Below are 25,795 nucleotides of genomic sequence, written 5' to 3'. Positions count from 1 at the left end.
TTCCTACCCTTGAGGTAGCCATTGTTCAGTCTTGACTGGGTGGTCTCGTTAGATCAGTTATTACTTCAAGGAAGAAGGGAGTAAGGAAGGGAGGGAGGGAGGAGGAAGGAGGAAGGATGTTTTTTGGAAGTATTGGAACACAGCCTAACTAACTAACGAACTAAAAACAAACACATTTGCTCTAGCACTACACACACACACACACACACACACACACACACACACACACACACACACACACACACACACACACACACACAGACGCACATACAGAGCTGATGGTTAAATAGTCTTCTAGACAGTCGCACTTGTGATGACTGTGATTGTCAGCCTGGTGAAGGAGTCAGGTGACATGGAGAGGAAGAACAGGCTGGATCAGAGTCACATGGTCCAGTAACCACAGACAAGGATCATATTAATAACACCTAGGAGGATAGGAAACCTGTTGGAGAGTCTTGTGGTAACAGATCACACACACACACACACACGCACACACACACACACACACACACACACACGCACAAGCTTTACTGTTGTAAGGACACTGAGGGAAGGTATTGAGCCGCTGTGAGTCGCCCGGGTGTAGTACTGCCCTCTGGTGGTGAGAGGACACAACTGCAGCACAGGGGAGGGCCAGGGTGGACCCCAGCCAGCATGCCTCTGCCTGTACCAGCGGAGGCTGGGGGAGGTAGAACACCAGGGGAGGCTGGTGGAGGTAGAGCACCAGGGGAGGCTGGTGGAGGTAGAACACCAGGGGAGGCTGGGGCAGGTAGAACACCAGGGGAGGCTGGGGGAGGTAGAACACCAGGGGAGGCTGGTGGAGGTAGAACACCAGGGGAGGCTGGTGGAGGTAGAACACCAGGGGAGGCCGGTGGAGGTAGAACACCAGGGGAGGCTGGTGGAGGTAGAACACTAGGGGAGGCTGGTGGCGGTAGAACACCAGGGGAGGCTGGTGGAGGTAGAACACCAGGGGAGGCTGGTGGCGGTAGAACACCAGGGGAGGCTGGGGGAAGTTGAAGCAGGTTGAGGAGGAACACAAAGAGTTTGATGTCTCACTCTCTGCTCAGTTGATTCGTAAGTGTTGCTAACATGTGTGTGTATCTGTGTATCTGTGTGTCTGTGTGTCTGTGTGTCTGTGTGTGTGTGTGTGTGTGTGTGTGTGTGTGTCTGTGTGTGTGTGTATGTGTGTCTGTGTCTGTGTCTGTGTGTGTGTATGTGTGTAGGCAGTGGCAGCATAGACATCCCAGTGTTGTGTATGCTGGTGTCAGGGGAGACCACACTGCTGGAGGTAAAGTTATGACTTTTCATAAACTGTCAATCTGTATTATAACTTTTTATTCATCCTGTATTTATTCAGGGAGTCCGTTCGAGACAAAAGTTTCTGTTTCAAGCGTGCCCTGATTACAGAATATAAACGCATCATCACTATTATTTATGGTTATTACAAGGACACAATTTACACAGACAACAATCAATTATACCGTAGTTATCACATAAATGTTTTGCCCTCTCTCCTCCCTGGCTCCCTCTCCATCCTTCCCTCTCTCCCACTCCCTCTCTTCCTCCTTCCCTCCCTCCAGAGGTTGGACTCCTCTCTGAAGAACTCGATGCCCTGGTTGGTGCTCGCAGGCTCGGGGGGTGTTGCCGACTTCTTGAGTGACATCCTGGACAGCCTATCGTCTTCGCCCCTGACCCCGTCATCCAACGAGAGCGAGGGGGAGGCGGGATCTAGTGTGGACCTGAGGGACCGAGTGGCGGAGAGGGTCAGGAAACACTTCCCCAACGAGGACATGGACAAGATAGTGGAGAGGGTAAGACATCCTGACATGAAACATTTTTGGCATTTAGCAAACGCCTTTATCCAAAGTGACTTACAACAAATACATTTCTCTAAGTAAATGAATCATCTATCCATCAGTCATCGCAAGAGGCCATTAGCGGTCAAAAATGCTGGAAGAAGCAAGATCTTTCTATTTTATTTACTTTTTTATTATTATTTACAGTAGCGAAACTCTACAGGGGGGTAGAGGGGACGGAGAGGTTTCAGGAGGGACAGTTAAGGTGTAGCCTGAAGACAAGATGGTGGACAGAGTAGAGAACCAGACAAGATACTGGACAGGGGAGTGAACCAGACAACAAGGTGGTGGACAGGGGAGAGAACCAGACAACAAGGTGGTGGACAGGGTAGTGAACCAGACAACAAGGTGGTGGACAGGGGAGAGAACCAGACAACAAGGTGGTGGACAGGGTAGAGAACCAGACAACAAGGTGGTGGACAGGGTAGAGAACCAGACAACAAGGTGGTGGACAGGGTAGAGAACCAGACAACAAGGTGGTGGACAGAGTAGAGAACCAGACAACAAGGTGGTGGACAGGGTAGAGAACCAGACAACAAGGTGGTGGACAGGGGAGAGAACCAGACAACAAGGTGGTGGACAGGGTAGAGAACCAGACAACAAGGTGGTGGACAGAGTAGAGAACCAGACAACGCCCCGCGGTGGTGTAGCGGTCTACGCACTGGCCGCTAGTGCATGCTGCCCACCGGGGCCGGGGTTCGTATCCCGGCTCGCCAGATCCAGATATGGCCGAGGCACACGGGAAGCGGCATATTGGCCGGCCGCTTCCGAGGGCGGTATAGGAGTATTTCTGGACTAGGATCCGTCGCGCAACACCGCCCCCTGGGCGCCGGAATAACGGTACTGGGCTCGAGGAGCCAGTCAGCCTAGTCTGCCTGGCGGCCTCCTCTGGGACTGCCGGCCACGGGGTCGTGCGGCGGATCCTATGCAATAGGCAGGGGATAATTGGATGCTACGTTGGGTTAAATTGGCTACCAAATTGGGTGAAAAAGGGATAAAATCTGGAAAAAAAAAAAAAAAAAAAAAAAGAGAACCAGACAACAAGGTGGTGGACAGGGTAGAGAACCAGACAACAAGGTGGTGGACAGGGTGAGGTGATGCAGGAAGACACAGAGTATTAAGAGACTTTAAACAGCTGTTGTCATCAAGCTTCTCTACAGTGATTCACTGGTTAGATGCTACGTGGGATCCTTGAGACTCTCCTGACCCCTAACCCCTAACCCTGACCCTATCCCCTGACCCCTAACCCTGACCAGGTTGTGAGTATCTACCAGAACAGAGAGATGATCACCATCTACCACGGAGAGCAGGAGGGGCCCGAGGACTTTGACACGGTGCTGCTCAAAGCCCTGGTTAGAGGTAACACACACACACACACACACAGTGGTGCTCAAAGCCCTGGGGGGTATTTCACGTACGTTGATAATTAAATCAGCGATTAATTGAAAAAGCCTGGTTCGAGTTAATGTCGACTGTGATTTAATACTAAAGTCATTCCAATAACACAATTCATCATTCATCTATCTATCTATTGGCTTTTGAAGACAGTGAATGTGGTAATTTTCTTAACTTGTTTATTAATACATAATTTAGAACATAAGTAAAACGTGAATTCATGCTTTGCCACATTTGTCACAAATCAATGTTTGTCACATTAGGTTGGACCTGATGTTTACAAAAAGACATTTGACAGAACTGTCTTTCGGGATTTAGTTTCTGCCATTTTTGACACGAATCTAACTTAATCTTGACAGTTAGAAACTAGGTTAGTTCTGAGGCAAAAGTTGCCATGGTAACTCAGCAGCGATTTCTTTCAGCCACATTCAGGGAACCGAACTCGCACTGAAATTAATAAATAAATATTACATTTTTAATTTAAATTAATTTATCAAAATAAGCCTAGATTTTCCTTTAGCGGCGTTTATGGAATACCTCCCTGGTCAGAGGTAACAGACACACACACTCTCTCTCTCTCATCTCCACACTGGTGTGTGTGTGTGTGTGTGTGTGTGTGTGTGTGTGTTAGCGAGTAAGCAGCGTGTGTCCAGTGATGCCTACACTGAGGAGCTGAAGCTGGCGGTGACGTGGAACAGAGTGGACATCGCTAAGAGTGAGCTGTTCAACGGAGACATCCACTGGAAGGTAACACACACACTCACACACGCACGCACGCTCGCTCGCTCGCACACACTCACTCACTCACTCAATCAATCACACACACATACACACACACACACACACACTTACACTCATACATGGAAATTCTGCCCAAAAATCACCTTCGACCCCCCCCCCCCCCCCCCCCCTTCCCATAGTATGAGGACCTTGAGGACTCTATGACGGATGCCCTGGTCAACGACAAGCCTCAGTTTGTGCGTCTGTTCACGGAGAACGGCCTGAACATCCTGGACTACCTGACGTATGGCCGTCTCGAGGCGCTCTACCGCTCGCTGGCCGACAGCTCCGTGGCCTACAGCCTGCTACAGCGCCACCTGGGGGAGAGGCAGGGAGCTGCAGCCTCAGTCATGTCGCTGAGCAACCTGCTGGACCCCTCCCCCACCAAGACCCTCAACCACCCTCAGGGACCCGCCAAGGAGCTCAGCTTGTTTGAGGTGAGGGGGGGAGAGGGGAGGTGGGTGGGGGAGGAGAGGGGTGGGGGGCATGGATCTCTGGTTAAAGGAACAGGTAACACCCCCCGCGCCCCCCCAGGTGTCTCGTGTGTTGGAGGATCTCCTGGGAGACGTGTGTCGGCCGTTCTACCACTCTCCTCTGGGCCTGGGCCACATCACCTCACACAGGAGGGCTCTCAAGGTACCTGTCTGTCTGTCTGTCTGTCTGTCTGCCTCTGTCTGCCTGTCTGTCTGCCTGTCTGCCTGCCTGCCTGCCTGTCTGTCTGCCTGTCTGTCTGTCTGCCTGTCTGTCTGCCTGCCTGTCTGCCTCTGCCTGCCTGTCTGTTTGTCTGCCTGTCTGTCTGTCTGTCTGGCTGCCTGTCTGTCTGTCTGCCTGTATGCCTGTCTGTCTGCCCACCTATCTGTCTGCCTGCTTGTCTGTCTGTCTGTCTGTCTGTCTGTCTGTCTGTCTGTCAGGGGGGAGTGTGTATTAACAGAGGGTCAGTAGGATGCTGTGGTGTGTGTGAGTGAGTGTGTGTGTGTGTGTGTGGGTGTGTGGGTGTGTGGGTGTGTGGGTGTGTGTGTGTGTTGACAGTGGGTCAGTAGGATGCTGAGATGTGTGTGTGTGTGTGTGTGTGTGTGTGTGTTGACAGAGGGTCAGTAGGATGCTGAGGTGTGTGTGTGTGTGTGTGTGTTGCCAGAGGGTCAGCAGGATGCTGCGGGGGGAGTGTGTCTACAGGGAGAGTCGCTGTCTGTTCCCCTGGGCCTCTCTGTTCATCTGGGCTGTGCTGCAGAACCGCAGTGACATGGCCGTGTTCTTCTGGGAGATGGTGAGTAGCAAGACCTTCCTAGGGTCAAGCTTAGGGGTCAAGCTCAGGGGTCAGGATACATTAGAGCTGACTGTGGCCCAATCCCAATTCACCCCTTGGCCCCACCAGGCCATACCAACGAGACAGTGAATCCAATTCACAAATGTTAAGTATTTAGTATTTACTTTTGTTTGTGGCCTAAAACTGTTGTTTGTTATATCGAGTGGGTACTTCAAAGCTTCAATCTTTAAGTCCAGCCGCGAAGTTTTTGCACTTGTTACCGCTCCTCTAATACCAGTGCAGACTGGCAGGGTAGGAGCACAGGTTGCTAGCCGACAGAGCACCACTATGGATACAAATAAGAAATGGGGTTGGGCCTGTAAAGCCAGGGTTATCACCCTGTTTCTTCCAACTTGGTGGCACCAATAAACATGTCAAGACAAATGAAACTATCTATTTAGTAATGATAGAGGAATATCTTTATTAATCTATATATTTAGTAATGATAGAGGAATATCTTTATTAATCTATATATTTAGTAATGGTAGAGGAATATCTTTATTAATCTATATATTTAGTAATGATAGAGGAATATCTTTATTAATCTATATATTTAGTAATGATAGAGGAATATCTTTATTAATCTATATATTTAGTAATGGTAGAGGAATATCTTTATTAATCTATATATTTAGTAATGATAGAGGAATATCTTTATTAATCTATATATTTAGTAATGATAGAGGAATATCTTTATTAATCTATATATTTAGTAATGGTAGAGGAATATCTTTATTAATCTATATATTTAGTAATGATAGAGGAATATCTTTATTAATCTATATATTTAGTAATTATAGAGTAACTGTCTTTGTAACTAACTTACTAACTAAAGCGGAAGTGAAAGTGTTTTAAATGTATTTTCCTCAGTGAATTGAGTGTTTTAAATGTATTTTCCTCAGTGAATTGAGTGTTTTAAATGTATTTTCCTCAGTGAATTGAGTGTTTTAAATGTATTTTCTGACAAAAACCAATAAAAAAAGATACCTCATTAGTATTTGATAAAGGTTACCAGTACATTTACATTTCCCCTGACTGCCCCCCCCCCCTCCCTCCAGGCAGGGGAGTCTGTCCTCAGCGCTCTGTCTGGCTGTAAGATGCTGAGGGAGCTGTCTAAGCTGGAGAGCGAGACAGAGACCAAGCTCTCCATGAAGCTGCTGGCTCTGAGGTTCGAGAACCTGGCACATGGTGAGACACTGTGTGTGTGTGTGTGTGTGTGTGTGTGTGTGTGTGTGTGTGTGTGTGTGTGTGTGTGTGTGTGTGTGTGTGTGGATGTGTGTGTGTGGATGTGGATGATGTGTGTGCGTGTGTGTATGATGTGTATGATGTGTATGATGTGTGTGTGTGTGTGTAGACGTGTTCAGTAAGTGTTACCAGAGCAGTGAGAGTCGGTCCTTCACCCTGCTGATCCGGCGGTCTCCTGTGTGGGGCGGGACCACCTGTCTGAAGATGGCCATCTCTGCTGACGCACGCCTGTTCTTCAGCCACGACGGAGTACAGGTCTGTCTGCCTGTCTGTCTGTTTACCTGTCTGGCTGTCTACCTGCCTGCCTGTCTGATTGCCTGTCTGTCTGTCTGTCTGTCTGTCTGTCTGTCTGCCTGTCAAAATGTAAGAGAATATAACATTACCCCCCCCCCCCCCCCCAGTCCCTCCTGTCTCAGATCTGGTGGGGGGATATGAAGAGGAGTACGGAGGTGTGGAAGCTGGCCCTTACCTTCTTCTGCCCTGTCCTCATGTACACACAGCTCATCTCCTTCAGGTACCCCACACACACACACACACACACACACACACACACAGACACACACACACACACACACACACACACACACACACACACACGCACACACGCTCCCCCCCCTGTGTGGTCATTGAAGGTAGGAACCTTTCTCCCCAGGGGTCAGGAGCTGCAGGAGGAGGGGAACCCTGAGGAGGTGACACACGCCAGAGACAACAACAGCCTCTATGGAGAGACCATCTTCTCCTTCTCCGACATCAAGCACATGTAAACACAGTGTGTGTGTGTGTGTGTGTGTGTGTGTGTGTCTGTGTCTGTGTGTGTGTCTGTGTGTGTGTGTGTTTGTGCGTTTGTGTCTGTATGTGTGAGGTGTTTGTGTGCGCACAAGAGTCTGTGTGTGTCTGTGTGTGTGTGTGTTTGTAAACGTGTCCCTCTCTCGACAGTGATGCTGACACCCAGGGTCCCAACAGTCCCCGGGTGACCACTAAAGGTATATACACTCCTCTACCCCTCTGTCCCTCCATCTCTCCTTCCTGTACCCCTCCATCCTCCACCCCTCCATCCCTCTACCCCTCCATCCTCCATCCCTCTACCCCTCCATCCTCCCTCCCTCCACTGCTCCATCCCTCTATCCCTCCATCCCTCCACTCCTCCACCCCTCCGTCCCTCCACCCCTCTATCCCTCCATCCCTCCACTCCTCTACCCCTCCATCCCTCTGTCCTCCATCCCTCCATCCCTCCATCCTCCACCCCTCCATCCCTCCACCCCTTCATCCCACCATTCCTCCACCCCTCTGTCCATCCACCCCTCCCTCCCTCCATCCCCCACTCTTTCATCCCTCCATCCTCCCACCCTCCACCCCTCCACTCCTCCATCCCTCCACCCCCTCATCCCTCCTACTACTGACTCTACCCCCCACCTCCCCAGGCCAGCCCCACCCGCCCCCCCCCTCCCAGAGGCCCTTCATCGTGTCAAGATGGCGTCAGTTCTGGTTCGCTCCCGTCACCTCCTTCCTGGGCAACGTGCTCATGTACTTCCTCTTCCTGTTCCTGTTTGCCTATGTGCTATTGGTGGACTTCAAGCCGCCGCCCCCTCGCGGCCCGGCCATCGCTGAGCTGGTGCTGTACTTCTGGGTCTTCACCATCGTGTGTGAGGAGATACGAGAGGTGTGTGTGTGTGTGTGTGTGTGTGTGTGTGTGTGTGTGTGTGTGTGTGTGAAGAGATGTGTGTTTTTTGTTTTTCTTATAAACTTTATTTAGATTTTTCCAATCAGTATATCAAAGCAGTAACGTTTGGATGGTCTGTATGTTTAGAACTGACAGATGTACGAACAAGAGAAAATAAAATAAAATATTACAACAAAATTATTGTAGTACAAAAAAAAGAAAAAGGGCAAAAAGACATATTCTAAAAGTTTGGTTTACTATTATAAGATACTAAGATATTATACTACCTTGGCTTCCATCAGGTGACCCGTAGAAGGTGTGTGTGTTTGTCTATGTAGAGATACGAGAGCTGTGTGTGTGTGTGCGTGCGTGCGTGCGTGCGTGCGTGCGTGAGTGTGTGCGTGCGTGTGTATGTGTAACCCGTCTCTCCTCTCCCAGACGGTGTTCGTGGGTGTGTTGACGTGGCGTCAGAGAGGCAGGAAGTACTTCCAGGACGTGTGGAACAGGTGTGACCTTATCGCCATCATCCTCTTCATCATCGGCCTCACCTGCAGGTAGGCATCCTCATCTTCACCCTCCTCTTCCTCCTCTTCATCCTCCTCTTCACCCTCTTCATCCTCCTCTTCACCCTGCCATTCATCCTCCTCTTCATCATCGTCTTCTTCAAAGGTAGTCAGTGGTTACTGTAGCTGCCATTGCCCACCACTAGGAGGTGCTAACACACTTGTTGCGGACTGAATACTCTGGGATGGCTTTGATTTTAAATCGAAAGTTTTTTGTTACGTTACTGTGTGTGTGTGTGTGTGTGTGTGTGTGTGTGTGTGTGTGTGTGTGTGTGTCAGGATGTTCAAGCGCTCCTATAACGTGGGTCGTTCAGCGTTGTGTGTGGACTACATGGTCTTCACACTGCGGCTCATCCACATCTTCGCCATCCACAAACAGCTGGGACCCAAGATCATCATCGTAGGCAAGATGGTGAGACACACACACACACAGGCTGAGGGAGCCAATGGAGACATACAAACACACACACACAAACCATCTCTCCATCCCTCCTTTGTTCCGTTCAGATGAAGGACGTCTTCTTCTTCCTGTTCTTCCTGGGGGTGTGGCTGATGGCGTACGGAGTAGCCAATCAGGCGCTGTTGTATGCTTACGACCCCCGCCCCGCCTGGATCTTCAGGAGGGTGTTCTACCGGCCCTACCTGCACATCTTTGGACAGATCCCTGTAGAGGAGGTAGACGGTGAGTGTGTGTGTGTGTGTGTGTGTGTGTGTGTGTGTGTGTGTGTGTGTGTGCACTGCAACATCTGATGCAACTTTTGCCTTATTTTTGTGTGTGCGTCCGTGTGCATGTAGTGGGTAAGCAGTGGGACATGCCCTGCACTGACAACGTGACTCTGATCGATGGGGGGGCGGAGCCTTGCCGGAGCGTGTATTCTAATTGGCTGGTTGTGATCCTGCTGGTCATCTACCTGCTGGTCACCAACATTCTACTGATCAACCTCCTGATCGCCATGTTCAGGTAGGGGGCGCTCTCTCTATCTCTCCCCCCCCCCCCCCCCCTTCTCTCTCTCTCCCCCCCCACCCTTCTCTCTCTCTCTCTGACCTCTCTCCCTCTCTCTCTCCCCCCCCACCCTTCTCTATCTCTCCCCCCCCCCCCCTTCTCTCTCTCTCTCTGACCTCTCTGATCTCTCTCCCTCTCCCTCTTTCTCTCTCTCCCTCTCTCAGTTACACCTTCAACAAGGTGCAGGAGCACAGTGACACCTACTGGAAGTTCCAGAGGTACCAGTTGATCGTGGAGTACCACTCCAAACCCTCTCTCGCCCCCCCCTTCATCATCCTCTCTCACTTGCACCTCTTCATCAAGAGGTACATACGCAAGGTGCCCTCCATCAAGATCCTGCACTTCGGTGAGTGTGTGTGTGTGTGTGTGTGTGTGTGTGTGTGGGGTCCCGTATTAGCTGGGATGTCCCGTATTTTGGGCTGGATGAATATAGGAGACCTCCCTCAACCAGTCATCCTATCACAGGTCCTCTCATGCGTACGCATAGTGTCAATGCACCAATTCCTGCAAACCCCCCGCCCGCCCTTGTAGTGGCACGCCATCTTTTGTCCCGCATTTGGTAGTGAGAAAGGTGGCAACTAGTGTCTGTGGGTATGTGCGGCTAACTGTTCCCTATGTGTTAGTGTTGGAGCTGAAGCTAACAGGCTAAAATGCTAACATGTTCCCCATGGTTTAGTGTTGGAGTTGAAGCTAACATGCTAACCTGTTCCCCATGGGTTAGTGTTGGAGCTGAAGCTAACAGGCTAACATGCTAACCTGTTCCCCATGGGTTAGTGTTGGAGCTGAAGCTAACAGGCTAACATGCTAACCTGTTCCCCATGGGTTAGTGTTGGAGTTGAAGCTACCATGTGGGTAGTGGTGGTCTAGTGGATAGTGAGTTGGACTTGTGATCGGAAGGTTGTGAGTTCAAATCCCGCCTGAAACCACACCACTACTAGTGTGCCCTTGAGTAAGGCACTTAGCCCTCAGTTACTCCAGGGGGAATGTCCCTGTAATTCGTAATTGTAAGTCGCTTTGGATAAAAGCGTCTGCTAAATGGCACAATTATAAAATTAAAACTAACATGCTAACCTGTTCCCCATGGGTTAGTGTTGGAGCTGAAGGGGAAGGCGGCTAACAGGCTGATGACGTGGGAGACCATCCAGAAGGAGAACTTCCTGACGGCGCAGAGCAAGGAGCAGCGTGCCAGTGACACTGAGAGGCTGAAACGCATGTCTGTCAAGTGAGTGGGACACGCCCCCTCTGACTGCTTGGCTTATCTAGCTACACACACCTCTGTATAATGTTAATGTGTGTGTGTGTGTGTGTGTGTTCGTGTGTGTGTGTATGTCAGGGTGGACAGTGTGTTGAAGCAGCTGTCAGAGAACAGGGACCACGACCGCAGACTGAGAGTGTTGGAGTCAGAGGTAAGACACACAGTATCACCATGTCCTCTCCTCCCCCTCTCCTCTCCTCTCCTCCTCTCATCCCCCTCTCCTCTCCTCCTCAGTTGGAGTATTGTTCCACCGCTCTCAGCTGGATCGTAGAGACCCTCTCCCAGAGCAGCCTGGTCAAACCCTCCCGGCCCCCCCCACCTGTTAGAGGTACACACACACACACATACACACCACACACACACCACACACACATACAATTACACATACATACATACCACATACACACACACACACACACACACACCGTCTTAATGCCAGGAGCAGCAGTCAACACTCAGACCTGTCTGCTGCGTGTTCATTGGCTGAGAGTTGTCTGTCCACTGAAGCACCACAATCAACCAGTCACGGAAATGCTTGGTTCCACATGAGTGATCTGTGTGTTTAACTGGCTGACACAACAGTGTGTGTGTGTGTGTGTGTGTGTGTAACTGGCTGACTGAGCAGCCCCCCCCCACAGCAGTCGCTCGCTGCTGCCAACTGACGTCAAAGGGCACATTCATTGTAACTCTCTCTCTCTCTCTCTCTCTCTTTTTCTTTTTCACTCTCTTTCTCCAGAGGCCTTCCCGTCTTCCTCCACTTCCTCTTGACCCCCCCCCCCCCCCCCCCCCAGTGGACCAGACAAGACCATGAGGTGAACGTGTTCTACAGTTTACTACAGGAAGTGATGATGAGGGGATAACATGTTTTAAGTGCAATGGTGTTTATATTCATATGCAACGGGTCAATTGTATTTTGTAATTATTGTGTGTTGATCAAGATTTTTTTTTTTCTTTAAATAAACAGAAAACTACCTATTTCTTGCGCTAACATTTTGTACTTGAAATTGTATTTTCTTCTTTGTGTTGTTGACATACTCTACTAACCTCACTGTATCTGCTATTCCACACACTGCTGTTGCATGGATATGGTCCAGCCCCCGAGCAGGGAAAAGAGTTCCCGGGAAAAACAATAAATTCACATAGAAAAGAAACAGGGGCGAAACTTACATCCGTCTAACTCCTCCTGGGAATCCTCCTGGAGCAAAGATATATCTGGAAGAAACCAAAACCCAACAAAAACGATATCAACTGATATTTCCACCAATCGATAGGTATTAAACGATAGGTTACTTTCGCTTGAAACTGTGAAGTAGAAGGGGTGAACGTGAACGAAAGTCTTAAAAAGGCATGTTTTTAGCCGAAGCTAAAGTAAATAGGAGCTACGTACCCGCCATCTTGTCCTGGTCCTACATCTAAAGCGGCCTGCAGACACGGGGGCAACCGGAGAGAAGAAAGGAGCCGCCCCAGAGCTGTGTAACACTGAGAGAGGCAGGATGATGGGCTTAGCGAGTCACTACACTACGCCACCTACAGGCGTTGGAAGTCAAGTACATCTCTTGGCTAAATAAGTGACAACACCCATGGATTTCTGTGTCCTGCCTGCAATACTACTAGCCCCTGAATTTCTGAAAGTTTTGTATGACAAGTAATAAAGTGAATGATGAATGTGCAATAATACCATGTGCAATATGACAACCCTCGTGTACATAAGGTTCAGAGATAGGAAATGTTAGGATATTTATAGCATAGCATAGAGTACAGCAAGCACAGTGTTTTATTTGTATAGTATAGTAGTATAGTATAGTGGATATGTCACGCCCTCTACCTCTAGGTAGTGGGCAGTGCCTCTCTCTCTCTCTCTTTCCCTCTCTCCCTCTCTCCCTCTCTCTCTCTCTCTCTCTCTCTCTCTCCCTCTAATTGGCAGGAGTGGCTTCAGGTGTGTACTGGGTCTTCAACGACAACCGGGCTCTTCAAGACTCCCCCCGGCCCGTGGGGGATGAGGACCAGGGCGGGCCAGCCGGTCGAGCGGGTCGACAGCGCCTTCATCTGGGCCCACAACGGCAAGACCTACCTCTTCAGTGCCGGAGAGTTCTGGAGGTTCGACGAGACCCAGCGGGGGGAAAGGAGGCCCGACCAGGAGTACCCCAAAGACACCTCCCTCTGGAAGGGCGTGCCCCCTGACCCTGATGACATCATCACCTGGAGCGAGGGTACAAGTGACATCGTTAATAATAATAATAATAATAATAATAATATAATTTATTTATATAGCACCTTTCCTACATAAGAATGCAGCTCAAAGTGCTGTACAATACAGTGCAAAATAACACATTCAAACAATACAGTGCAAAAGAAAGTGAAAGTAACAAAGAATATGAGTAAAAGAGCCTTGAAAACTTGATAAAAACATTATCAGGTCAAGACTAACAGGTGGTCCACTGCCGCCTTTAACAGTTTCTTCTTCTGAATCCCACGGTGACAGGCTGACTAAACAATATGCCAATGTTTACATTCTGGGTTTGTGGCGTCACATCACACATGAAGTTAGTCAAGTTTTACAAGCATTTCAGACAGACTGATTGGCTGTCTCTGTGTCCCCAGGCGACACCTACTTCTTCAAGGACAACCTCTATTGGGTGTTGAAGAGAGGAGGGTTGGACCAAGGTAATGTCACTCCGAAATCCATCGGCGTCGATTGGCTGGTGTGTCCAGCGCCCGCCACCACACAGCCCCCGGTCAATCCACACCCAAAAGGAGGAGGAGACTGTAGCTGTGGCTTAGACAGCAGAGCCTCTGGGATTCCCAGCTGCGATTGGCTGATCCTGCTGTCAGTCATAATGATGTTCAGTAAATATGTTTGAGAGTTGATCAATGTAACAAAGCCATTATTATTACATTATTTGGAAAATGTTTGCTGATAGTTTCACATGCTTGCTTTAGTTTAGGGTTAGGGGTTGGGGGTTAGGATTAGGGTTAGGGGTTGGGAGTTAGGATTAGGGATTAGGGGTTTGGATTAGCCACTCTGCTGTGTGCTACTTTTGTATTATTATTAAACCTTTATGTATACAGGGGTCGCCACTGAGACCAAGGTCTCCTTGGGTTGTGGTGCAGTACTCTGTTTTAAAGTTTTAAAACAAGCGCTTTAGAAACAAATACCTGACACACCTCTAGAGGGCGTTGTTGTCCTACAAAGTAAAACTTTGACAGTGATGTACTGAACTGATGAAGTTACTATTTGTAACAAAAACAGAATGTATATGAAATCTGACATGGTGTGTTTTGGGACACAGCAGGTACAATCTGCGATTGGCTCATTCCTAATGACATTTTTAAGTTAATGATATCTAGCCACTGATTCTTGATTGATGTACTTATAAACTCAACTGTCGGAACCCAACAAGCTTGTTTTACTCTGCTTTTGTAAACAATGTTATTGTAAAACTGTGTAGCTTCAAAACATGGTTAAAACATGGTTAAAACGATCATATTGATGTCATGGACATCATGTGTATGTGTATTTGAGTGTGGTGACATTTCTCAACTGTTTACCAAAAACATTAAGGAGTGACCGCTTTGTTGTTGTTTGAATGCCAGATTGCCCCTTTAAGTGTTTTTTTGTTTGTTTTGAGAAGAAATGCAAATTATCACCTTAAAACTTCCACCTTAAAGACTTCTACCCCCATACAGTAATTCATAGTGAACCATCCCTACTAGTCTCCCCCTCCCCACCCTTCTCCAGCCCTCAGTGGGAACAAACATATAATTATAGAGCAGAGAGCACCGGGCTGAAACTCAACCCTGAAACACTGCCTCCTGTCACCTCCCCTTCATAAGCCTCCATAGTAGAGCTGTGTGGTTGAGCTGTGTGGTTGTGGTTGATATTATACTGGTCCTATACATACTGGTCCTATACATACTGGTCCACACACAAACCACACACACATTTACCCACGGATTGGCCTGATCATCTCATGGGTTTCATATTTCACCTCAGCTGCCACTAACACACCTCAGCTGCCACTAACACACCTCAGCTGCCACTAACACAGCATCTCATTTACATTTCTACATTTAAGTTATTTATCAGATGTCTATATCCAAAGTGACTTACAATAAGTACATTTATCGTCAATCAACTACACATCAGTTATCGTGAGTAAAACCAAGTGCCATCGGCCATCACAGTGCTTGAGAAAGGAAGAAACTGTTCTTTAAAAAAAAAAAAAAGAAGTATTCCAAGTTGTGGTAACTGTAGGGTGTTAGGGGGTCTGAGGAGGAGAGGGGAGAGGGATGATAGAGGATGTAGGGTGTTGGGGGGGGGTAACAGTAGGGTGACATGGGTGCAGAAGTCTGAGGAGGAAGAGCCCAGGTGTACCCTAGAGTGACGGGTAACTTGACTTACTTGACTTGACTCATCACCTCCTTCCACAGGGAGCACCCAGACCGCCCTAGAGTTGCGCCAGGTGGCGCTCGTAGAGGGGGGGGGTACTGTCACGCCCTCTACCTCTAGGCAGTGGGCAGTGCCTCTCTCTCTCTTTCCCTCTCTCTTTCCCTCTCTCTCTCTCTCTCCCTCTAATTGGCAGGAGTGGCTTCAGGTGTGCGTTTTGTCCGGCTGTTCACTATTACCTCATCGTTAGCCCTGCATAAAGACCCGTTCCAGCCTTCACTTCTCTGCCAGATCGTAGCTTCAGCTTACCGTAAAGATACGCTTCCAGCTCCCCTACCTATTTACTACCCTGCCTGTACCTGCCTCCTACTTACCCCTGTTTTGCCTTTACCCCCCAGTACCCCTACCGGACTCCTGCTACCTGCCCTCCTGCCTGCCTGCCTGCCCTACCTGCCCTCTCGCCTGCCTGCCCTACCTGCCCTCCTCCTACCTGCCTGCCTGTCCTACCTGCCCTCTTGCCTGCCTGCCCTACCGGCCTGACCCCTGCCTGCCGACAACCCCTCCTGCCTAAACCCCTGCCTGCCTGCCGACAACCCCTCCTGCCTAAACCCCCCTGCCTGCCTGCTGACTACGCCCCCCTGCCTGACCCCCCGCTTGCCCTACGACCATTCTCTGCCTACTCCCTAAAATAAATCATACTTTATTTTACTTTAACCTGTCTCGGTCTGTGTCTGCACTTGGGTTCCCTATCTGACCGTAACAGGATAGTGTATATAGCCTTTATTTATGTAAACCAGCTCTTTTCCCCTCTTGTTTTTAGTAATTCTTTTTTTTCCTAGCACCAGGGGAGCCCCCCCTCCTAAATTTCGCTGTATGGTACCTGTACTATGTTAATGACAATAAAGACCATTCATTCAAGAAGAAAACATTCAACCAAGTTGGCCTTTATTCAAGAAGATTCTAACTGCTGATGTGTTGTAGCGATTCTTAACAATTTTGTCATTCAACAACATTTTATTTGGCATTAATGTTGATGTTTCATAGCATAATTGCGCGAGCTCATTACCACTGCCCGGAGAGTGATACAGTACACACTGACGCTGCATTGAAACGGCATATGCCTTGGCCGAGGCGCGCGCCAGAGATTCTGCTGTGTGCGCATAGGCCTACCATAAAAAAAAGTGAGCAAAGCAATAAAATGTAAAACATTACAGCAAATCCCATGACATTTTCACATGGAATATACTGTAGCACTTATTTGCACAAATTTGCAGTGCTCAAGAAATGACATTCCATGAGAGCAGCACTGCTTAAAAAACTAAAATACAATAGGAGCCTATTCGTGTTTTGTTTATGAATGGGTAGCTTTACTAATGTCATGAAGGTACAGTGTACAAGTAGGCCTATCGATGAGTACACAATTATATTAATATAATATTATGTTCGTGTTGAAATATAGCAGGCTGTGGCTTGCAACACTTAGCCAGTATGCAGCTTTGAATACGTACATTGTCCTACAACTGCATACATTGTATTTTATGTCTTTTATGTTTCTGTCATTGTTATTATTATATTATATATCATCATATAATTATCTTAATGATGAGCCTTTGGAAATGATATCGTCTTTTTTTTCCTATAGGGGGGGGTGGGGGTCTTTTTTTATTTGTTGTATTATTATAATTAATTAATTCATGAGAATTTACAGTAGTCATAATAAATTACAATATGTTTTACCAGTGCGTGAGCTTAGAATTATAAGATTCTAGAATCTCCGTTTAGGGCAGTTCAGAGATATTGAGCGTCAACGTTTTGACATTCCATTATGTTCTGTGAGATGGAACCTTTGTATTTTAGGAATTACTCACTCAAAAATGTCAACATTTTAAAAATAACACCACACAGGCATTAATAAACAACTAATGGATCAGATTATGTAAAAAAAACTCAATTTTGACAAAAATTGAGATAGAACCATATAATTCTAACATCACGAGTGGTTTTTCGCGGTGACGTGCATTTGGGTCCTGCGAGGCTTCCGTAGCCTACCAACTGTCGCTGCGCTGTGTGACTCAGTCTCTCGTTTCTCGTTACTCGTTTCTTGAATCTCGTTTCTTGAATTCTCGTTTCGTGAATCCCACAAAATGTCTAAAATTCTAGTCCTCGACCCACTGGTTGACCTCAAATTCGAAGGTAAGAAGTAAGAACACTTATCGTGTCTACTTGTTAGAGCTCTGAGGTGGATGGAGTCGCTCGAGCTTCGCCAGATGCTAGCCAAGTAGCCTATGCTAAGCTAGCGAGTTGACGTGTTGACACACACACGGACGCGAATTTGCGAAACCTAGGATGGTATGGGGAAGGCAGGGCAATACCGCTACCTGATTGGTTGGTGAAAAACATGTTTATTGACTGGGCAACACAGTGTAAATACAGAGTTCAAGTTTAAACAACTCCTATAGTTCTGAAATGTATTTGTGGGTATACAATGTGACAAATTGAATGAACCCTAACCATAACCCTAACCTTAACCTTAACCCTAACCCTAACCTTAACCTTAACCTTAACCTTAACCCTAACCCTAACCCTAACCCTAACCCTAACCCTAACCTTTCTGGCGAAACCAGAAACACTCATTCTGCAAAACGTCGAATTCCGACGTGACATTGGGGTAGCTCGTTCTCTGTTATGTGCGCCTGTCGGGGCTTCACTCGGGATTATTCCATTTTGAATTGCACTTGCATTAATTAGTTAGGCCACATTTAGGGTTAGGGTTAGGGTTAGGGTTAAGGTTAGGGTTAGGGTTAAGGTTAGGGTTAGGGTTAAGGTTAAGGTTAAGGTTAGGGTTAGGTTAGGGGAATAAAAGGCCCTGCTTGCCCGAAGGCTCGCAGAATGCACGGGCACACTAATCTTTTAGTTTTTTTCTCTACTTTCAGATCTTAGTTCAGATTGGAAAATTCTAGTCCTCGACCCACCGGTTGACCTCATATTCAACGGTAAGAAGTAAGCGCCCTCTCTTCTTCTGTCCTATCCGCCCTCTCTTCTTCTGTCCTATCCTCCCTACCCTCTGTCGAATCCTTCTCCCTTCTATACACTGATGCGGCATCCTCAACCCTCCTGTCCGCTCTCACCTCATCCTTCGACACCCTCTGTCCACTAACCTTGAAGCCAGCTCGATCCTCTCCTCGAGCTCCCTGGCTCTCTGAAACGCTACACGCTTGTAGACTAGAGCTCAGAGCAGCTGAGAGGAAATTGAGAAAAACTGGCCTTTCTGATGACCTTAACCTCTATCACTCTCTCCTTGCCAACTACGCCTCCTCGGCATCAGCTGCTAAAACATCCTACTATCATTCAAAAATACATTCTTCTGCCTCTAATCCTAGAAAACTGTTCTCCACTTTCTCTTCACTCCTTAATCCACCTCCTCCCCCTCCTCCTTCCTCCCTGTCCGCCGATGACTTTGTCACCTACTTTGAAAAAAAGGTGGACGACATCAGCAGCACCTTTCTCCCCCCAATGCTAACACTGTTCCCACTAACAATGCTAACACCCCTTCCAAACTCTCTCCTCGACACTCGATCTCTGGATTGTCATCTTTTTCCCCCCTCTCCCCCGATGAGATTCTCACACTTATCACATCAAAGCGGGCAACCACATGCCCTCTTGACCCCATCCCCTCCCCTCTTCTCCAATCCATTTCCGCCGACATCCTTCCTTACCTTACCACCCTAATCAACTCCTCCCTATCCACTGGATCTGTCCCAGCGGCCTTCAAAATAGCCAGAGTCAAGCCTCTCCTCAAGAAACCTACCCTTGACCCATCATCTGTTCACAATTACAGACCTGTATCCCTTCTCTCCTTCCCTTCCAAAACCCTTGAACGCGCGGCATCTAAACAACTGACTGACTATCTCCGGAAGATGGATCACTTAGACCCCCACCAATCCGGCTTCAAGGCTGGGCATTCCACTGAGACTGCGCTCCTTGCTGTCACGGAAGCCCTCCACTCTGCCCAAGCTTCCTCCCTCTCCTCTGTTCTCATTCTCCTTGACCTGTCTGCTGCCTTCGACACAGTCAATCACCAGATCCTTCTCTCCATCCTCTCAGACCTGGGCATCTCTGGCACCGCACACTCCTGGTTTTCTTCCTACCTGGCGGGCCGCTCCTACCAGGTGACCTGGAGAGAATCGCTATATTCTCCACGAACCCTCTCCACTGGAGTTCCCCAGGGTTCCGTCCTAGGGCCCCTACTCTTCTCCCTCTACACCAAGTCTCTTGGCTCGGTAATCTCTTCACATGGGCTCTCCTACCACAGCTACGCAGACGACACTCAACTCTTCCTGTCCTTCCCCCCGTCTGATGTACACGTGGCAACCCGTATCTCAGCATGTCTCGCTGACATTTCAACTTGGATGGCTGACCACCATCTCAAGCTCAATCTTAACAAGACCGAGCTCCTCTTCATCCCCGGGAAAGCCTGTCCTCTCCAAGACTTCTCCATCACAGTGGAGAACTCTACTGTAACCCCCTCCCTGACAGCCAAGAACCTTGGAGTGATCCTGGATAACCGACTATCCTGTGCGGAGAACATTGCAGCAACGGCTTGCTCCTGCAGATTCCTCCTCTACAACATCAGAAGGATACGACCATTCCTTACCAGAGAGGCAGCGCAACTCTTGATCCAGGCACTGGTCATCTCCCGCCTGGATTACTGCAATGTACTCCTGGCTGGGCTCCCCGCTTCAGCCATTAGACCCCTGCAGCTCATCCAGAATGCTGCTGCCCGGCTGGTATTCAACCTCCCCAAATACTCGCATGTCACCCCTCTCCTTCGCACCCTGCACTGGCTCCCGATAGCAGCTCGCATCAGATTCAAGACCCTGGTGCTTGCATACCAGGCAGCTAAAGGGACAGCCCCTGCCTACCTGAAGGAAATGGTAACCCCCCAAACCCCTGCCCGCTCACTCCGTTCCTCCACCTCGGCTGGCCGACTGGCCCCACCTCCTCTACACAGCAGTCGGGCTGCCCGATCACGTCTCTTCACAACACTGGCTCCCCGCTGGTGGAATGAGCTCCCCACGGCTGTCAGAACGGCAGAGTCACTACCCATCTTCCGTCGTAGACTGAAGACCCATCTCTTCAGGTTACATCTTAACTGCTCCTACTGAGACATCTTCTGACCCTCACCACTACGTCTCCTAAAGACACCCGCTTTCCCCTCTACTGTGTCCCTAAGAACTTCTATTGCCCCCCTTGTACTGTTTCTCAGTTTCTCCAGTAATATAAAAAAATTAAAAAAATAAAAAAATAGTAGAAGGCGATAATAGGGAGAAGGTTTTTCCTTCTATCAGTGGCCCCGGGCCCGAGCTAGAGTACTCTTCCTGCAACGAATAGTGGACTGCTGATTCACATGCTTAGTATTCAAATGTATTGATTGTAAGTCGCTTTGGAATAAGGCGTCTGCTAAATGCCAAAAATGTAAATGTAAATGTAAGAACACTTATCGTGTCTACTTGTTAGAGCTCTGAGGTGGATGGAGTCGCTCGAGCTTCGCCAGATGCTAGCCAAGTAGCCTATGTCTGTTGACACACACACGGACACCTCTGTGGCTCTGTCGCCATTTCGTGAGCTTAGAATGATAAGGTTCTATCTCCGTTTAGGGCAGTTCAGAGATATTGAGCGTCAAAGTTTTTACATTCCATTATGTTTTGTGAGGAGGAACCTTTGTATTTTATGAATTACTAACTCAAAAATGTCAACATTTAAAAAAATAACACCACACAGGCATTAATAAACATCTAATGGATCAGATTATGTAAAAAACTCAATTTTGACAAAAATGGAGATGGAACCTTATAATTCTAACGTCACGAGCTGTCAACTACGTTTATCTAGTCCACTTATCTAGTCCACTTACTCTAGTCTAGGGCAAACTGTTTGTTAATCTGTGCCCCCTGTCAGAAGCGACATTGACTAAGATTTGGCTATTGTTTTAGTAGCAGCAGAATCTTTGAACGTCAAGGTACATGAATGTCATGAGTCGGAAGTGAAAGCAGAGGATAAAACATACGTTCCTACAGCTCAAATATAATCAAAACATCATATGACGTTTTACATGTCGAGCTGTGTCACTCGATGTGTCAACATGGTATTGTGGCTTAAATATGCCTCGGCCTATAATCTGTTGACATTATGTAGGTGACAACATTGTCCCCCCTAACCATCTCCCTCCTTGTCTCTTCTTCAGGTCCCTTCACAGAAGCAGTGACCACAAGCCTCAGGCTGACCAACCCCTCAGACAGAAGGGTATGCTTCTATGTGGGGACGAAGGCACGCAGGCGGTACTGTGTGAAGAACTCCAGTGGTGTTATCGAACCCGGATGTACTGCCACTGTCATTGGTGAGAATTCCGCCTGGCCCGGTCCAGACATAACCCCATAGCCCCTTATTATTTATTTATGTCTTATTTGTAAGGACAATACAATGGTACATAGGGCCACTTAAGCCTAGTCCTGGACTAAATCACACTTTCAATGTAAAATCTCCATTGAAGATGCTTTTTAGTCTAGGATTAGTCTTGAGCCTTGTATGTGAAACCCGGCCCATAGAGTTAACAATAATCTGATTTGTTGCATCGTAGTGTATAATATAAAGCTTTGTTCAAACATAAGCAAGATAGTGCCATAGTGGGACAACGTTGCCCGCTGATAGGCTGGGTGAATACCTACCGTCTTGCTTATCGCATACCCTTCCAGATCTACTCAAGTGTCTAGGGGCGTTGGTGCTATGGGTTGTTTCTGGAGAAGACCTCCATTGTCGCTCGGCTGTCATATTTGACAAGACTGACAGAAAAGCATAGCCTCAACCAAGAGACAAATCACTGTTTGGTGTAACTGAGTCATGTTCAATTAGAAGTTCTTTCTAATCTTGTCAACATGTCAATGCATTTAAGTCATTGAATCTAATTTAATCTAAAAAAGTACTAGGCTAACCAAGGATTTGATGACATTCATTCATATCCAACTGTCAAATGCCATTATGTCTCCTTCCTCTCAGTTAAGCTGCATCCGTTTGACGATGACAATGAGAAGAGTACACACAAATTCATGGTACGGACCATGTTTGCAGCCAATGGTTCTGACATGGAAGCAATGGTAAGATCTTCTTTTACACATTATTTCCACATACAAACACATTGTTTCCTCATACAAACACATTGTATGTCTTGGCTAGATAATAGAAGCTATTCATTTAATGGTTGAATAAGGACCGCTGTAGAAGATTATGTTCTGCCTGCCGCAAGATTGTACAACTTCTCCTCCAGCTGGCACGCCTTAATTTCCTCTCTGGATCAATAAAGTACTAATCTATTTATATCGATATCACTATCTGCTAGATAGTGTAGTGGTGAAAGTGTAGCAATGTGCATATAAGGCCACTTCTGCAACCTCTCCAGCAGGGGGCAGCAAATATATTATTAGAACTCACGTACCGGTAATATACTTTTTTCTATAATCTATAATAATTAATATTATTAATTTATACATATGACTGTGTCATAGGATGTCTAGGGCCATGGCCTTTATTTATTGTCCACCATGTTGATCTAGGTCTGTTTTGTTTTGTGTGTATCACCTGACAACAGCTCAACCTTGTTTCCCTCTCTGCAGTGGAAGGGTGCAAAGACAGGCGACGTCATGTACCACGAGCTTGGATGTGTCTTTGAAAATGATAAAGTGGTAAGTGAGCAACAGTGGCATGACCAACCGTTTCTGCTGGTGATCAGGTGGCCCTGTTGGGACACCTCCAAAGAACATCCCCCCCCTCCCCTTCTTCTCCCTCGGAAGGAACACTACTCTGATTTGACAGGCACTAGGCAGGGCATAAAATTAACGTTTTGGTCTAGCAGCCACAGCGTCTGGTGGATGAGAAAATTCACCAGCCCCTCTTGATTTTTTTCCCAGACAAATTTTTTTTAAGATAACATTCTGTCAAAAAAGACCAACCACATTAGCATGACTCCTGATGCATTGAAAATGACTCCCTGCACCGAACGAACCTCATGTAATAGGCTTTACGCTTCGCACGTATCGTCGTGTCAAAATGACACCCCCTCCCTCTTACATGTTTTCACTCAGTCGTGTGTACGTTGCTATGTCATGCTGTCGCATGTAGTTGAAGTTTACTTTAATGCTTTACTTGCAAGCATTATCTGGTTGTAACATTGAAAGCTCATAGATCGGGGTGTTCGTTTTGTCAGTCAGGAGAAGCGGCAGTGAGCTGCGCAACAGTTAGCTGGAGGGAGGAGCAGGTGCAGCAGGAGTGTTGTTACATGCTGAGTCAACGGTGACCATAATTGTGGATCACACCATTTTCATTTTGAAATTGAAGCAGATTTGCTAACCTTTGTTGGCTACCTGCCTAAGTGGCTGGCAAGATTTATCAGATTTATACCCACCGATGCCAAAAATCGACCCGCTTTTGGCAGACGGCTGGTGTTAATTTTTTGCCCTTGATCTATGAAAGCTGCGTAGATCAGTGATTACCTCAAGGAATTGACAAAGAAGGATTGGAACAGAGCCGTAAAGATTTGGCTTGTTACGATTTAGGCCAAGAGTTTAGTTTTTTTCCTGAACATGTGACCCATCTGGAAATGTTCTGGGCCCTAATTATGACATACTCAGGTTATTTATGTTTCACTGTTTAGCCAGGGGTCAATTTCCTCTGTCAATCCATCTCTCCCGTGTTCCCTCTCTACATCCTACATGGCTTTCTTCTCTTACTCTGTTACTGTACTAGTTCCATGTTCTGCATTGACAGAGGTACATTCCTACGATGTCTGCTGTCTCTTTTATTTGCTTTGCGACTTGGTCATACAGTAACCATCTGGCTATGGTGATGTCATACATCACTTCTGAAATACTCATGTAGGCCTAACTGATAATACTCAATCGAAACCTATGATGATGAAACTGGTTGGTTTTAGTTGGCAGATCGAGTATTGTTGGTTCTAGGGGTGCAACGGTTCTCGGTTTTATATTGAACCGTACGGTTCGTCATCCACGGTTCAATACGCACTAGCGAATGTCGGTTTTTCGGTTTATGATGCGTTCCATTGAAAGTCGGAGGTCGAGTTTGTCTGGAACGCAGTTGCTTCCGTATCTTGTTGATATGTTTGTTCATGGCGAGCGGAGTTGAGAACATGGCAACAGTTTGAAAAAGCCCCGGATTACTACAAATTTGCGTTGTGGAGTAATTTCGTTTTTTGCTTTACGCGTGACGTATATGCGCATAATGCAAATTATGGTCTACCTGTCAAGCCTGAAGTGCACTTTAACTTGTAATTCTTCCTCTCCTATACCAGTAGTCAAGCCTAAGAGGCACTTTTACATTTGAAAGTGTTTATTTATTTATTTTACATTTGAAAGTGCTTTTTGTTTATATTTATATTATAATATACCAGTCATATTCTGGAATGTGTCTGAATGTTAAAGTTCCATAAAGCAAAATAAATTAAAGTAACGGTGGTAACAGGGTATATAAATAGTAGCATTGTTTCTTCTCCTTATGCACCAGGGGAGCCACCCCTCCTAAATGTTGTTGTTTGGTACCTGTACTATAGCAATGACAATAAAGACCATTCATTTATAGACTCTCTGTTTTTATAATGAATGAATGAATGAATGAATGAATGAATGAATGGTCTTTATTGTCATTGCTATAGTACAGGTACCAAACAACGAAATTTAGGAGGGGTGGCTCCCCTGGTGTTAGGAAAGAAGAAAAAAAACTTTAAAAAAAATCACAAGAAGGGAAGGAGCTGGTTTACATAAATAAAGGCTATGTACACTATCCACTATACTATACTGTACAGATAGACGACTAGGGTTGTCATATTGCACAATAGCAGTGTTTCCTCCAGGAATTTTTACAATGGTGGCGGGTAGTGCTGACCGCGCGCGCTCGCGATTTTTTCGCGTGCACGCGCATGAAACGCGCACGCGCGCTCAAAACAACGACGTAATTTCAGCCAAAACTCGTGGATGGCCCAAAAAAATAAAATGTTTTCCTGTACTTCTCCCGTGTGTCTCTTATTGTCTGTGTCTGCATGTTTTTCCAACATGTAATTCCGTTGTCAATAAAAAAATCGTCTCCCCTTCTTTTCATTATCATTATGGAGGAGATTATATCTGGCCTGGATATGGGCTCTTAGGACTTCGGGTCGTTGTCTTACCCACTGTCTTCAACTTCAATTTCTGGACTGACCTAACATTAGCCTCTAGAATGTCTTGATATTTGGTGGAATCCATTCCTCCTTCCACCCACACAATATTGCCTGTGCCCCCAGCTG

General features: G+C 47.2%; 1 protein-coding gene across 1 annotated transcript in view; it reads left to right on the top strand.

Moving 5' to 3' along the window:
- Window positions 1–25,795, top strand: part of LOC308167969 (transient receptor potential cation channel subfamily M member 4-like) — a gene marked incomplete at both ends in the record, with an annotated part of 41,318 nt that overhangs the window by 6,849 nt on the left and 8,674 nt on the right. The window contains 26 exons of the mRNA XM_080542449.1: window positions 1,224–1,288; window positions 1,581–1,811; window positions 3,113–3,215; window positions 3,883–3,998; window positions 4,172–4,468; window positions 4,566–4,667; window positions 5,167–5,295; window positions 6,393–6,522; window positions 6,689–6,834; window positions 6,981–7,093; window positions 7,232–7,339; window positions 7,516–7,562; window positions 8,001–8,239; window positions 8,678–8,793; window positions 9,082–9,214; window positions 9,310–9,484; window positions 9,598–9,763; window positions 9,970–10,151; window positions 10,895–11,027; window positions 11,139–11,211; window positions 11,295–11,396; window positions 13,036–13,270; window positions 13,662–13,724; window positions 21,692–21,826; window positions 22,501–22,598; window positions 23,115–23,183. Of these exons, the coding sequence (XP_080398575.1) occupies window positions 1,224–1,288; window positions 1,581–1,811; window positions 3,113–3,215; window positions 3,883–3,998; window positions 4,172–4,468; window positions 4,566–4,667; window positions 5,167–5,295; window positions 6,393–6,522; window positions 6,689–6,834; window positions 6,981–7,093; window positions 7,232–7,339; window positions 7,516–7,562; window positions 8,001–8,239; window positions 8,678–8,793; window positions 9,082–9,214; window positions 9,310–9,484; window positions 9,598–9,763; window positions 9,970–10,151; window positions 10,895–11,027; window positions 11,139–11,211; window positions 11,295–11,396; window positions 13,036–13,270; window positions 13,662–13,724; window positions 21,692–21,826; window positions 22,501–22,598; window positions 23,115–23,183 (3,506 nt within the window). The remainder of the gene's footprint in view (window positions 1–1,223; window positions 1,289–1,580; window positions 1,812–3,112; window positions 3,216–3,882; window positions 3,999–4,171; window positions 4,469–4,565; window positions 4,668–5,166; window positions 5,296–6,392; window positions 6,523–6,688; window positions 6,835–6,980; window positions 7,094–7,231; window positions 7,340–7,515; window positions 7,563–8,000; window positions 8,240–8,677; window positions 8,794–9,081; window positions 9,215–9,309; window positions 9,485–9,597; window positions 9,764–9,969; window positions 10,152–10,894; window positions 11,028–11,138; window positions 11,212–11,294; window positions 11,397–13,035; window positions 13,271–13,661; window positions 13,725–21,691; window positions 21,827–22,500; window positions 22,599–23,114; window positions 23,184–25,795) is intronic.

This window comes from Nansenia antarctica (assembly GCF_963989245.1).
Source record: "Nansenia antarctica genome assembly, chromosome: 11".
Lineage (NCBI taxonomy): Eukaryota > Metazoa > Chordata > Actinopteri > Argentiniformes > Microstomatidae > Nansenia > Nansenia antarctica.
The sequence above is the reverse complement of the archived record's forward strand: the minus strand, read 5'-3'. Positions and strand labels throughout refer to the sequence as shown.